The 14,184-nt window shown below is 32.5% G+C and overlaps 1 protein-coding gene across 1 annotated transcript; it reads right to left on the bottom strand.

Moving 5' to 3' along the window:
• Window positions 1-5,215: 5,215 nt before the first annotated feature.
• Window positions 5,216-13,626, bottom strand: LOC101208340 (upstream activation factor subunit UAF30). The gene is made up of 6 exons (XM_004148388.3): window positions 13,121-13,626; window positions 11,238-11,340; window positions 10,945-11,119; window positions 10,206-10,304; window positions 8,986-9,161; window positions 5,216-5,846 (listed from the first exon to the last, which is right to left on the bottom strand). The coding sequence occupies exons 1-6, from the start codon at window positions 13,438-13,440 to the stop codon at window positions 5,721-5,723; spliced, it is 999 nt and encodes a 332-aa protein (XP_004148436.1). The 5' UTR covers window positions 13,441-13,626; the 3' UTR covers window positions 5,216-5,720.
• Window positions 13,627-14,184: the final 558 nt, after the last annotated feature.

The following is a 14,184-nucleotide window of genomic DNA, read 5'->3' as shown; positions in this document are numbered from 1 at the left end:
GTATCAAATTATGATAGAATAACTCGACTAAGGGAAGGCGTAAATATATTTGAATCGACGTGGAAGGTGATGTGGCACAAGGGGTGAAGAAGCCGTACGCACACACACAAAGTGGAAGAAAACAGTGGACAGTAGTATTGATTGACCTAATAAAAACGTACGGTTTTGTTTGGATCTTTGTGTTTTCATATATGAAAGAAAAGAAAAGAAAAGAAAATTTATTTTGCCATTATTCATTTCGAAGTGACAAATCCTTAAGTTTCCCTCTAATCACTGACCAACTTTTCTTTTCATAAATCTTCAAACTTGGTCAACCCTCAATTACTACTTTCAAACACAAAAAAACAAAAAACCAAAAGAAAATCCCCCACTTTTTCATCATCATACTCATACATCATTTCCAACTATTAAAATATCAATATTATCTCATTTGCTATTCTAGATATCGGTTTGAATAAGGGTTGAAAAACGTAATTTATCACTACTAATATCATTAGTATTGAGTTATGTTTGTTCTTATTTAATTACATGTTATTTCATAATCGCAATAAACGTTGAGTTGAAGATGATGAATATGTTATGTTTGAAAATTAAAAACATATAATTCATTGTTATTTTTAGATACTTAGATGGTGACTTTAAGAAAACACTAGTAATTAATATTGGACTATGTAGAGTAAACAACTTTAATTGTAATCAAATTATATTTGCAAAATGCATAAAATTACAATTACAATTGAAGTCTATCGTAGTTTATACATATTGATAAAAATTCATTACTATCAGAGATTTTAAAAAAACTTGGTTACTAGACTTAAATAATTTTTGTAATGACTTTATTTATATATCTAACCTATCTTTACTAAACATTAAACCCTACTCTTTTATGAGTTCATTTAGTCTCTATATTAATTTCAAAATAGTTTAACAAATCTATTAGTTGTTATAGTTAAATCTATTTAGTTCTTGTAACTCTTAGAAATTCTAGAAGAACATTTGCCAATATTATTATTAAGAAAATATTTTATAGTTTATAAAATTAATAGACACAATTTGTTTAAATGATTTTAACTTTGCTCGAATGTAAACTTACTAACCCTAAAACACCATTAAGTGAATCAAACAAGATAAAAATAAGATTAAACTTTAAACTTTAAATTTTATTTAATGAAGCGGGGATGATGAGGGTGCTAAGAGGTGTCCACCTAATGGAGATGTGCGGGTGCATCTACTGACCCATTCGTATCTTTTTCAAAGAAAAAACTTTAAAATTAATTAAGAAAATAGGAGAGAGGACAAAAAGAAAGAAAATAAAGAGGGGAGAGAGTAGAATTTTTCGTATATATGAATGACCTCTAAGAAATGCTTGATGATCGATCTTTCACAAACATATGAAACCTAACCTTCTATCCACGTCACTTTATGCCATGGCATTTTTACAACTCATTGATTTAAATATGTCATCTTTATTGTAACCCTAACACAATTTTCACTAAATATATAGGTGAGATATTCATGAAACACAATCTTTATAACTTGGAAGGGTCACGGTGTTGTTCTAATACGACTGTGATCATCTCTATCACGACCGGATTTTCATGGATAATATAGTGCGGGAAAAGCACAAAATAATATATGAGGGTCTTTCATCAAACAGCAGTGGTGTATGGTTCTAAGGTAATGAAAAGATTATATATTTGATATATTTGGAAGGAGCAGGAGATCATGAAACAGGGATATGATCTGTAAGAGAAAGAAAAGAGTTGGAAAGAGAGAGGGTATGTGTGTGTGTGGGGTGTGAAGAAAGAAAGTACTGAAGAAAACAAGACGTTTTGTTCTGAAGTGTGTGTGTGTGGGAAAATGCAGAGAAATAATAATAATAATAATAATAAAAGATTTGAAAAAGAAGAATAAAGAAAAGAATAAGAAGAAGGTGACAGTGTGTTGGTGAGGAATTGTGTGGAGAGTTATTGAATTCATTTATTGTAATTTTTTGATTTGTTTTCTCTTTCCTTTCTGCCAACTCTCTCTCTCTCTCTCTTTACTTTCTTCACCATTAATTATTATTCTTTTTGTCCCCTTCCCATTTTCTTCCTTCTCTCTCTCTCTCTTCTTCTTTTCTTTTAACTTTGTAATATTATTTTTGTTCTATATATCTCACTATTCTTCTTCATACAAATACTAACCCAACCACAATAACTTACGCCTACCTTTCAAGAAATTTATCAACTTTAGTCTAATACATAGTATTAAATATCCGTCCTACATCAATATCGAGATGCACCATGGATTAATATTTTCATTCTACTATAGTCATTGCTATATGAAAATTCATGAAACATGTAAAGAAACAAACAATGTAAATATATAGAATAGAAATAATAGAAATCTTAATTTATTCAAAAATTATATAATAATAGAAAGATTTTTAAATGTAATGATGATGGAATGAGAATAGATATATATAGATTGTCTACACAAACTAAGCTTAACTAATGTATATGTAATAATATATATATACATGTATAAGAGAGGGATTGAGACTTTATTTAAACCATTTATGATTATTATTTTGTTTTGTTGATATAAAAAAAGTTAATATTTTCAAATTTTGATTAACTTTGCACATTTATTACCCTTTATTTAATTCAATGTATGTTTTCTTTTATTGGAATTTAACACTACCATTAAAGAAAAATAATTAGGACAACACTTGCTCGTTTTTTTTTTTTTTTTTTCCCTTGGCTAAAGAAAGAGAAAAATTAATGCATTCACGTGTTATATTTTTTTAAAAAGTTTTCATTTTTGGGGTTCTTAAAATATTTATTTACATTTACTTTTTTCAACTACTACTTCTACGGTATATATGATCATAATGTTTCTCTATGCATCAATATATATATATTTATATATATGTGCCTATATAATGACTTAAACGTTTACTTGTAGCCATGTTTTGCAAGGACACCTTGTCACATTATTGATGTTTCTACGTACTATTTTTCTCCTAGTCAAGATGAGCTTAGTCGGAGGTTCTTCAATCTTCTACCACGTAATTACTGCACTCAACTATGATCCAAATTTTGAATATATATCAAACGTTTTTATAATCACCCCTATTAATTAACAAATTATCTCTTGAATCCCTCGTAATCAATACAATGTTGAAATTTATACTATTAAACTCAATTTGTTAGACTAATAAATTTAGTATTGGTTGAATGATTGAAAACAATTTCATAATTTTGAAAATTGTTAAAAAAACCCATTTTGGAAGTCACTCCCAAATGAATAGATAGGTCACGGATTATATTAATATGTTGAACCATATAACTTTATTGTGTGCTTATAAATCTAAATATAGCTCAACCAATTGTTAAGATTTCAAAGCTCTTTCACCCTAGAAAACATTACTTTATTGGGTTATGTCTTCTTCTAGTTCAAGAATGATAAACATCCATTGTTATTAGCATTGGCATTACATTTACTTCTAATACGTACTAATGTTGCTAATGCATGAATATTATTGGAAAATTAGAGAGAGCACCGAACTAAAAAGAAGAACAAAAAAGAGGCTTGATATGAAGGTACCAACAACTATTGGAGAGAATAATGCAGCAATGAAAGGTTGATAAGTTTGTTTTGGTTGAGATGACTTGATGAAAAACCTAAAGGGAGAAACAAAGGCATTGCTCTACAATCCACTAAATGACCAGTTCAAAGACAAAAAAAATTAGGGAATCAAAACAATCTCTTATAGACTTAAATATCTTTGCTCTCAAGACTTGATAAATATGGAAAAGTTGGTCAGAATTATAAAGGAAAATCCTTTTGTTGTTGGAAATGTGAAAGTTATGGTCATTATTAGTATGAATCAAAGCTATGTTTTTAACTCGACTTGGAATATGATATTGAAGAAAAGTCGTGAAGATGAAGATGTCGGAGCCGATGTTAATCACATGATCGAAGAGATTTGATTGTGCTAAAGTCAAGAAAATGAGTGTAAGAGGGTAATGGTAAGGAAGAAGATATGTCTCTGAATGTATTAAGAAATTTAGTGCATTCTGCACCAACAATGGTTAGAGGGCATAAGAGTCTTAGATGTTGAGAAAGAAAGAATTGAATCCCTACAAAGTCTGAAGTGTTCGAAGCTAAAGTCTGTTGAAAATTGAGCATCATACCTTCTTCCAGATATCACATTGAAAATAACATTGAAAATAATTAGAAAATGTTGATATTGATAAGCTTACGAGAATGATATTGAGTGATGATGATGATAAGAAGGTCAAAGGGTGTAACTCTAAGGCCTAAATTTGCAATCTCTTCAATTTTATAGGGTCCATGACATTAATTTGAAATTTATTTCAAGTCTCGTTTGTTTGTTTTACTACATCATAAAACAGAATAATAAGAACGTATTTAAGCATGGGCAACCAACTCGTGTGCAATAGAATTACAATAGCAGTTAAACCAAAAAATAAAAACAAATGTGAACGCATCCAACGTGTCGAAGTTCACGATTAGTATCAACGAACACCTAAACCTCACAATTTCTTTATGAAAAATTGTTTTCTAGCCATTTTACTCAATGTTGAAGTATTTTATTTGTAAGCATTTGAATGCTTAACCAATTTCTAGAAACAAAATTAAAATTTTAATTACTAATTTTAGTTTTCAAATTTTGGCTTTAGTCCTAAGAACTCCTAAAATGTAGACTATAAAATATAAATAAACAAATAGTATTTATAGGATTGATTTTCAAAAACCAAAAACCAAAAACCAAATAGTAAACAATTTCAACATTTAATTCAATTTGTGGTAGAATAAGACCCGGTAACGAATTTAAATCTAAAAGTATAATTTTAAGATTGTTATTATTCAAATAAAAAAAAATTATAGAAGTCAGAGTGAGCTTAGCTCAATGGTATACATGATAATCACTATCCCCACAATTATCTAAAAAAAGTTATAAAAAGATAATCCAAAAATAAAATATAAAAATGAATAGTACGATCCGCCTACGTCAAATTACCGACTATATTGCTTCAACCTCCCATCATTATTTCCTTCATAGTATAATTAGTAAAGAACGGCATGCATGGATTGACCTTCTAAGTGTTTAGAAACATATTTTTGCACTTGTAAACACCTAAGAAATCAATCCAAACATGTTCGACCAAGAAGAGGAGATGGAAAGAACAAAAAAGCTCAATAAGAGAAGGAAAATGTTATCTTTCCACATGAAATGAAAGTCACCTCCTAACCAGTTTCTTCCCCACAATTTTTAATCTCTCAGGCGTTAACATTCTTCAATGAATCTTTCATAGAAGTTTTGGGGAGAGAAGAATGAGGGAAAGAACTGCTTAGTTTGGTAAGCAATGAACAAAACAAAAACAAAATAGTGACAATTACAACACAAAATGTAGTTAGCCAATATGAGGGACATTTTCTTTTTGGTTCTTTTTTTAAGAACTTAAGCAACTACTTGAAAGCTAAGGGAAGTATAGAAGAATTGACAAGGTTAGTCTAATTAATTCTGAAAGATTTTGCAACAGACCACCCACCAAAGAGAAGAGATAACACAAGGTCAATAAAAACAGATTTTCCATTGCCTTGTTGGTGAATTCCAGAGAATAACACACAAAAAAGAGACCACTAAAACTATCTCAAGCAAAATTCTAGATTCTCTTGCATCAACAAAGACAATGTGTAGGAGGAACTTACTGTTTCATCTTTATAAAATGCGTGGCCAGGAGTTTCGAAACAGTGAACCCATTAAAGGAATCGACATCAAAGAGTTCTTTTAGCCTCTCGTCACAAATTATTCTCCTTTTGTCAGAAGGGTCCTTCAAGAACAAATAAGAAACATTTCAGTTGTTAAATGATACACATCATCAAAGTAACACAAATTTTCAATGTTCATTGTGAACACTTTCTTGTACATTCATTCAAGCTCAAAAACTTTTGTATTAAATGACCCAAGTAGTAAGAACGTTTATTTTCACAATACTTTCTGGGTTATGGAAAATATCAGTTAACAATAGACATACGCACATCTTGAACTTCATCAAGTTTCTGAGTCCACCAACATGCCGTCAACAAATTATATTCTCAGTATATCAGTGAATATCCACAGTTCTCATCAACAGTTTAACCAAAATTCCATGGTGAAGAATTTATACTCAGAGCTTACAAACTAGTTCACTAGATTGAACTGGCATGATGACTGGCGTACAAGACAACCTAAAAGGGGAGACGGCAGTGGGGGAAAATTACACTTAATATAAAAAGCATGCCTATCCTCTTAAGTAAAACGAGGCATTCTCTATCTTCCGAGGATTTTGGCTACCTTCTCAACAAGTGGAATCCAAAAAAACAAGGAAGAAATGAGATAGGATTGCCAATAAATCAGCACCAAATCCAAGCTGGAATGATCGTAGAGTAAAGCTAATCATTTCATCATATTATCCCTAATTTGTGGGTTCTGATATTGAATTTAATTTACAAACCCCAACAAGGGGATTACTAATATGGAAGGAAACAGAGAGAATTGAATTCATGATTTCAGCTCTAATACTACCCAATATCCCCATAAGTTAGTTTAGTTTCTTGCGCGCTTCTTGTTATGGAGGCCCTTTCTCATATTCTTTCATTTTCTTCTATGAAAGCTGGTTTCCCCACCTACTCCCACATCATCTGATGCAATGAAATACTTAACAGGCTGTTAATCTGAAGACTCTGACCTACTTAAGAACCACAGAGATCGTGCTCAAATAAAAAAATCTTCCTCAAAACTCGAAAGTATTATCTATGATGATGACCTCAGGGGTTGTCCAAGGCACTCACTTCCAACCTTCATTTGAATGAAAGGACAAGGTATAAACTCCCATAAAAAAGAAAGGCATGTCTTGATAGATTCAATCTTTGTGGGTTGTTGAAAATCCAGTGAGACATCCAAGTAAAGGATTGGATTTGAGAAAGGTTGAACTAAGGGGAGGACTCCGTAGGCCACACAGGTAAAGTAAGCAAGAATTCCTCAATGTTGGACATTCACCATATGTTTGGGAACAACATGCGTAACTTCATTTCTGTGGGCACGATCCGGCATTAGAAGGGAGGGAAGGAAGCCAAGGACCTCTTCAGTCTTTACCACTGTTGGTACCCAACATAGAGACTATACCTCTTCTTCATCAAACAAAGAAAAAGGAAGGTAGAAAGTTAAGGACAAGAAGGGTGAGCTTAAGCTCTAAGAACCATTTTGACAAAGACAAGAGATTAAGTAAGTCTTAGGCTCCCTGTCTTCTAATCTTGACTTGTGAACCGACTGCAACCCTAAAATGAAGTTAAATTGTTCGTCCTACTCAGGCATATGGTGAATATTCAACATCAACACTAAGTTCCTTCACATATTCAGAAACTGTTCTTGTATAGTTTAGTTTCTTCATAGATTCCCTCACAATCCATCTTATAGTTTGATAAATCATTGATGGAATTTGATAAATCAACCATTTCAGAATCAATGTTTCTGAAAAGTTCCTTGTTCCACCAACAAAGGTTGGATTTAGTTTTCACCTTTGCTGCTTTGCATAATAACAAAACCATGTCAACCCTCATATTGCCTCCACCTTTTCCCACATGAAAAAGTGGTCATACGATTAGAAAATTTCAAATCTAAAAGGCATAGGTCCCCATTTCAAACTCCCAATTTCCCACATTATCAGATGTTGATTAAAGGTAATTATGTGATCCCTCATGGCCTAAGAGAAATTTCAATCTTTCTTATGGAAACGACTCTTATTGAGAAATAATGGAATAATATACAAACGTACCAAAAATCCAGGCTCACCGAAAGGGAGGGACTCCCATTATAGAAGGGACTCCAACTATGTGAAATTACACCTATAGAATAATTACAAAAGGTCTTTGAAATCAAAGTCCAAAACTGAAAACATGAAAACAAACAAAAAACCAAAGCTCCCTATGATCCCGCTCAACTCCCCTCAACACCCTACTATTCCACTTGCGCCACAGAAACCATAAAACCTCACACACCCCAGCATGTTTCATGTTATCTAATGTGTATCAGAGCCCATAAAGCCCAGATGGGTATTCGATTCAAAAACAAAATGGGGGTTCAGTTCAAGAATGATGAATCCAAAGAAGCACCATTTTGGAGGGCATGTTGAGGATCCTATTGAAAACATAAAGGGACTTCATAATGTTTGTAAGAAAGATGAGTTTCTTTCATAGTCAATTGGTTTTTGGTTTTAAGATGAAACTCATGTTATCTGATAATACTTAGTAGTCTTCAATGAGAATAGAATGAAGCCCCCACAAGCATCGCCTAATGGAAATTACTACTCAAATTCTTCACACCTTGCTCCCAAACTCATTCCTTTCCTTTTATAACTAAAAGCCCTAACAAATTTACTAGCTATTTACTTATATATCATAATTGCAAACTTTAAAATGAACAAGAAAAATTAAAACAATGATAAAAAGATCTTTAGTAATGGAAGTTCAAAACAAAACTTCTAACATTTATTCGATTGTAACAAGCTATGTTTCTAAAAGTTCAAGCATACTCAAACACAAGGAAAATAAGAGATTCCATGCTGTAAGACCCCTAGTTATGAAATTAGTAGGATCATTAGTAAATAGTAGCATGGTTATTAGAAGGGCATATCAGTAATTAGTCAGTAAGCTTTTTAGGGCTTTTAGTCGTAAATAGTGGGGGTGGGTTGAGAGTTACGGTGTGCAGAATTTTGTGGGATTTCCTTAGTTGGAAATTTGGGAGTCTAGCACTCTTGAAAGTTACCTTGTTACAAAGATAAAAAATATAACTAAATACCATGAAAAACTATGACTAGGTAAGAACAATAATTAATGCAATAAATCGAATTGATTTGGAGCGATAATGCATGATAAAAGAATGTAACAGTCAAGAAGCAATGAAAAGATATTACATTCTCTATGGCCAACTACCTGAAGGTTATTTTGCTTAATGTAATCCCACATTCTTTTCACTACGTCAGAGCGAGGCAATGCATCCTCTCCAGTACCAAGAAATGCCACCAGAGCATTCGAAAGTGGAAGAGGAGCAAGAAAACCAGATTTCCCTTTCTTTTGCCGCTTATCCTCTCTTGCAGAGTCATCTGAATCTGGAAAGAAGGTTTATTAGACATCAATCAAACCTTCAGTTAGCTGAAACTGGAAAAGTGTAATTTAAAGATTTACTCCTTTTCTAATTCATTCTAAAGCAATTAAGTTGGGCAATTAACTAAAGGATACTATCCTTTCCCATGTCATCTAAGCTCAATTTACTTTTAATTGAATGACTCAATTCATTTTTATCCAGAAAAATGTGGTAAATAAAAAGCATCTCAGTAGTACTTATTCGTTTATATATGGTACACTTCAAACAAAGAAACTTTGTTTTTTGGTTTCATACAAATCCCACAGGATGAGGAAATACCTCACTTCCTGATCTAGTGCAGAAACAAGCACCTGCAGATTGTCCACAGGGAAAAACGGAAGTTTGAAAAAAGATGAAAACTTTTCCAGTATGTCCCTTCTTCTCTACCTTCCTAGCTCCAAAATGGCAAATCTTGGACACATTAACTAAATGCATTTTGGAGAAGGAACCATCAGTGTGGTCAGCGCTAGTTTGAGCCCAAAACCGATGCCAACCAATTTATGATGACCCCCCACTCACTGGGGTAAAATCTAGGATTTGGTAGCTATTGACCATGGGATGAAAAGCTGTGCTAACTGCTAAATTATATTATGCACTAATGGGTCTAAGCAACTTGTGGGGGCATATGATCAGAAAGAAACGAATGAATCTAGAAAGTTAAGCGAAGAGAGATCCAAGGTGCTTAAACTTTCAATGCCTCTTGGTCTACTTCATCTGAACAATTCAAATTTTATCTTACAGATATATTGCTATTCTAATTGAGGTGCAGTTGTATAATGATTTTTCAAGTCTTATTTTTGGGTATTTTGCTGTAGTACTCCTACATGCGCCTCTTGGTATACATCATCTGAACAACTTATATTGTATCCTACAAATATTACTATTCTTATTGAGATGCAGTTGTATAATGTTTTGGGTACTTTGTTATAGTATTCCAATAGGGCTTTCTTGCCATGAACATAATACAGTAATAAAATTAAAAATAAAGGTAACTATTTTTCCTGTCTACCTTCTTCTTTCCCTTGCTTCTGTCGCTTCTTTTGTGGCTTCTCCTTTGGCTGCTTCTCCTTTTGTGGCTTTTCTTTCTGACTAGATTTGGCTGGAATAACTGTATCCAGGAAAGAAAAATATATATATTAAAAAACAAAGTTCAATAACTTCCTCTGTTTGGAACCAAAAAAGTTCAAGAAATAATTTTAAATCTTGTTTGATTTAAAAAAAAATTATTTGGAATGAGAGATTTGAAATGAAGATAGTTACAAAGTTGAGTTTTGAAAGCTACTAGAGAAAAAAGTAACAAGTTTACTAATATGGGCTCTTAACTATAAATTATAATAGAAAATTAAGATGCAACAAAGACTTTCTAAGTAATTAATGTCTAACTTCTATGAAATCCTGCAAAATCTGCATTTTAGTCGAGAAAATTTTTATGTAAAACAAAATTTGAAATCACCTAAGAATCCAAATCATTTTCTTTCTTGTGATGACAAATAACAGGTTTCAATGAAATCCATCATGATTTAAAATTCCTCTAAATCAAGAGTATCCAATTAAAGCACAAGTGTCCCTGTACCTATTAGGATTAAATTGAAGAAAATAAAATCCAACAGTCAATATTTCAACAGCACTAAGGTTCCATAGTAGCCAGATTAACATTAAAAATTAGCTAAAAGAAATTGCTTTAGTTAACAATTAACAGTAGCATAATATTAAGTATTAACCACAGAATTAAAGCTATAAAAGCACACCATCATTTGATTCCAACGGCCAAATATGCTTTGATAGAGCTTTATTCATTTGAAACATGTTGATGGAATTGACACCAAAGAGTGCTTTTAACGGTTCATCACAGAGAATATTTCTTCTATTACTGGGGTCTTGCAAATTGTTCTCTCTAATGTGGTTCCATAGTTGTTTAACAACCTTTACAAAAGATAGCAAATAATTGCATTAGAAGGAACGAAAAAAGACAACAAATTACCTTAAATGGTTACGTTAAGAAGATTGGAAGAAAGGGTCAAATTTTACTTTCTAGATGTACCTCAGTCCTTGCCATTTCGGGTGCTCCAATAAATTCCTGCAGTTGTGGGGAAAGGCTACATAACTTAGTAAAACCACCCCCTCTTTTCTTCACCTTTTCAGAGCTGCATTACAAACAACAATAACTCATTTATCAAAGACTCAAAGCAAAATTTCAAGTGTCTTTTCTTTCTCATTCATAAAAAATATAAACTCTTCACTAATATATGAAACATTGCAACCTGAAACTACCTTTAGAATGGAACTAGAACTCACAAACCAAGAAAACAGAAGCTAATGCTAAAAACACCATCTGATGACAGAATTACAAAAAAGAGGAAAAAGAGAACGAAAAGAAAAGCCCAGCCAGCAATAAATAATTTCAAATTGAATACATTTTTTTAACGAAAAGAACTTGATTTTCATCGGATAAAAAGTAAGAATATATGGACATACAACAAGAAAAACCACAAAATGGAGATACACTACTTCAAATTGAATATTTTTTACAAAATTTATGAAAAGACCACCCATGAAGTTGTATGGTACTTAAATATTTCAAATTTTTCCTCCCAAAGAACTCAATTCTCAAATAGCAGGTGATCCCCTTCAAACAGAATGCCCACACCACAGATTTGACAGCGTTGATCCATAAACTTTTTCTCTCCCTTTTAGACCAAGGCAACAAAGCAGAGTCAACACATTGTTTTTAGCTGTGCCATTCAAACTTTTGAATCAAAGTCTCCAAAAAGTTCTACATTCTAATTAAGAAAAGAAAATGGTGAAGATTGTTCCCAACATAGGCATAAGAAACAGCAACTTAGTGATACAACTTAAAAAGAATACTTGTCGTTATAATTGCATGTAAGAGAGCTATAACCTAGCTAGACATTCAAAAAGCCTAACATCTTCCATCTTTCGTCGTTCAAGAGGTCTTAGCTCTGCATTCTAGTTCCCAGATAAATCCGTACTAGTTTTCACCTTCCCTTGCAAGGTTATTATACCCAAAACAAGGCACAACTCCTTATAACTATCCAACTACCCATATCTAAAATAACTAACTTCCCATAACTACCCAATTGCTCTTCACTTCCCAAACTAAACAACTCTCTACTAATGAATAATATGCCCTTCGAATATATTCCAACAAATCGAAAACTTTCTTTGGTAATATTTCTAACAAGGGTTTACCAGCGGGATTTAAGGCCAGAGCTGGTTTATTTACCTATAAGTGTACAGTCAAACTTCATGGTAAGTAATCTCTTGCATCAGCCAAACTTCTTCCACCACCATCTATCCACAAAGTGCAAGAAAACACTTCAATGAGGGGTTGTTGAAGTCTAATGGTTATAGTTTGATTCTTATGTTGGTCGACTATCTCCCATACCCATACCATTCACAAATAGTTGTGCAAATGGAGGTCACCAATCTAGGTTTAGAAACATATTTGCATTATTTTACAATCGAAAAATTAGTTTTCTTGTAGCCATAATACTTCTTTTCAAAAATCTACATAACATATCAGACTTCAACAGAAAATTAGCATTACGCCCGTCATATAAAACCCAGACAAACTTCAACAGAAGATTTTACCCTTACGTCAACCTTCGAGTAACAAAGAACACTGATTTCGTCATCAGAAAAAAATAATTAAAAAAAGATCTAACAACTAAAATAAAGAACGAACCGATGCAATACCCAAAAGAAATTACAATTCGAAGAATATGCAAGATACAAACTTGCCACTATTTTCAGTATGAAAACGAATCAATTCATTTCTATTTGCACCCATATATGGACAAAGATTACTCCAGAAAGCGAAAACTACACATTAGAAGAATTTAAAACCCAAGACTAAACATCCAAAAATCTTGATAATCAAGAAACTCAATGAATCAGACTCACCTAGTTTTACCCTTTTCGTCGTCTTCGTTGTCGTTATCTCCGTCTTCACTATCTCCATCCTCCGTTTCCATCTTCAAATTTTCATCTCCATCTTCCTGGTGGACTTCCTCGCAATGGGCATAACCTTCTTGAACGGCTTTCTCATGTTCAGTCTGGAGGAACAAGTCGACCTGTTCCCTAATAAACAGCTTCTTATCAGACAAATCAATGCCGAAGTCTTCCTCGAGCTTACGGCGGACGATAGCAGTAGTAGTGGTATTGAGGTCGGAATTGCGAAGAAAGTCTCGGAGCCGGCTGATGAGCTCCGAGTCGGAAACCATTGCTGGGTAATCCAATATTTGAAAGGGAAGAAGGGAAAAACGAGGAAGATTGGGTATGAATTGGAGGTGAGGGTAGAGTGTTGGTGGCGTGTGGCTTTGGCTTTGAATAAAGAAAAGCTTTGCGTGAAGAACAGATGGGAGATTGGGGAAGAAGAAGAAGAAGAAGAAGAAAGAACATTTTTTGGAAAATTAAATTAATTATCTATTTGGAAAAGAAAAAATCAAGAAATTAAAAAAGAAATTAAATGTAATGAAATTAATGTTTACTATTATTATCATGGTTTTTGCATTTATGTTAGAAAATGAAACGTTGGTATCAAATTAGTAATCACTCACCTATTTCTTAAATCACTGTTTCGATTTTTATTTGTATTATGTATAAATTGTGTTTATTTCCTCTTTCATTTCTTTTCAGAAATAACATGAATTAAGCTTACCTGATCGAATCTTGTACGGATATTGTAGTGATTCGTGGTTTAAGTTAATTATTGAGATGGATGTTCGATCATTTATAATATTGATTAGTATTTATAAAACGAAAAAGCTAAACTCATTTTTACTTTTCCTCACTGTTTTTTTAACTATTTTCTCTTAGATTTTTAGTTAAATTTTAAAAAATCTTTTTCCTTCTAATTTTGGTTTTGTTGTTTTTGAAGAGAAAGTAGATAAGACAAATGAAGTGTGTTGAGAAGATTTCCCCAAAATGAAGAGAGGTAATGAGTCCATTTTGTTGAGGGTTCATGG

This window comes from Cucumis sativus, chromosome 2, assembly GCF_000004075.3.
Source record: "Cucumis sativus cultivar 9930 chromosome 2, Cucumber_9930_V3, whole genome shotgun sequence".
Classification (NCBI taxonomy): domain Eukaryota; kingdom Viridiplantae; phylum Streptophyta; class Magnoliopsida; order Cucurbitales; family Cucurbitaceae; genus Cucumis; species Cucumis sativus.
This window is presented reverse-complemented; position numbering and strand designations above follow the sequence as displayed.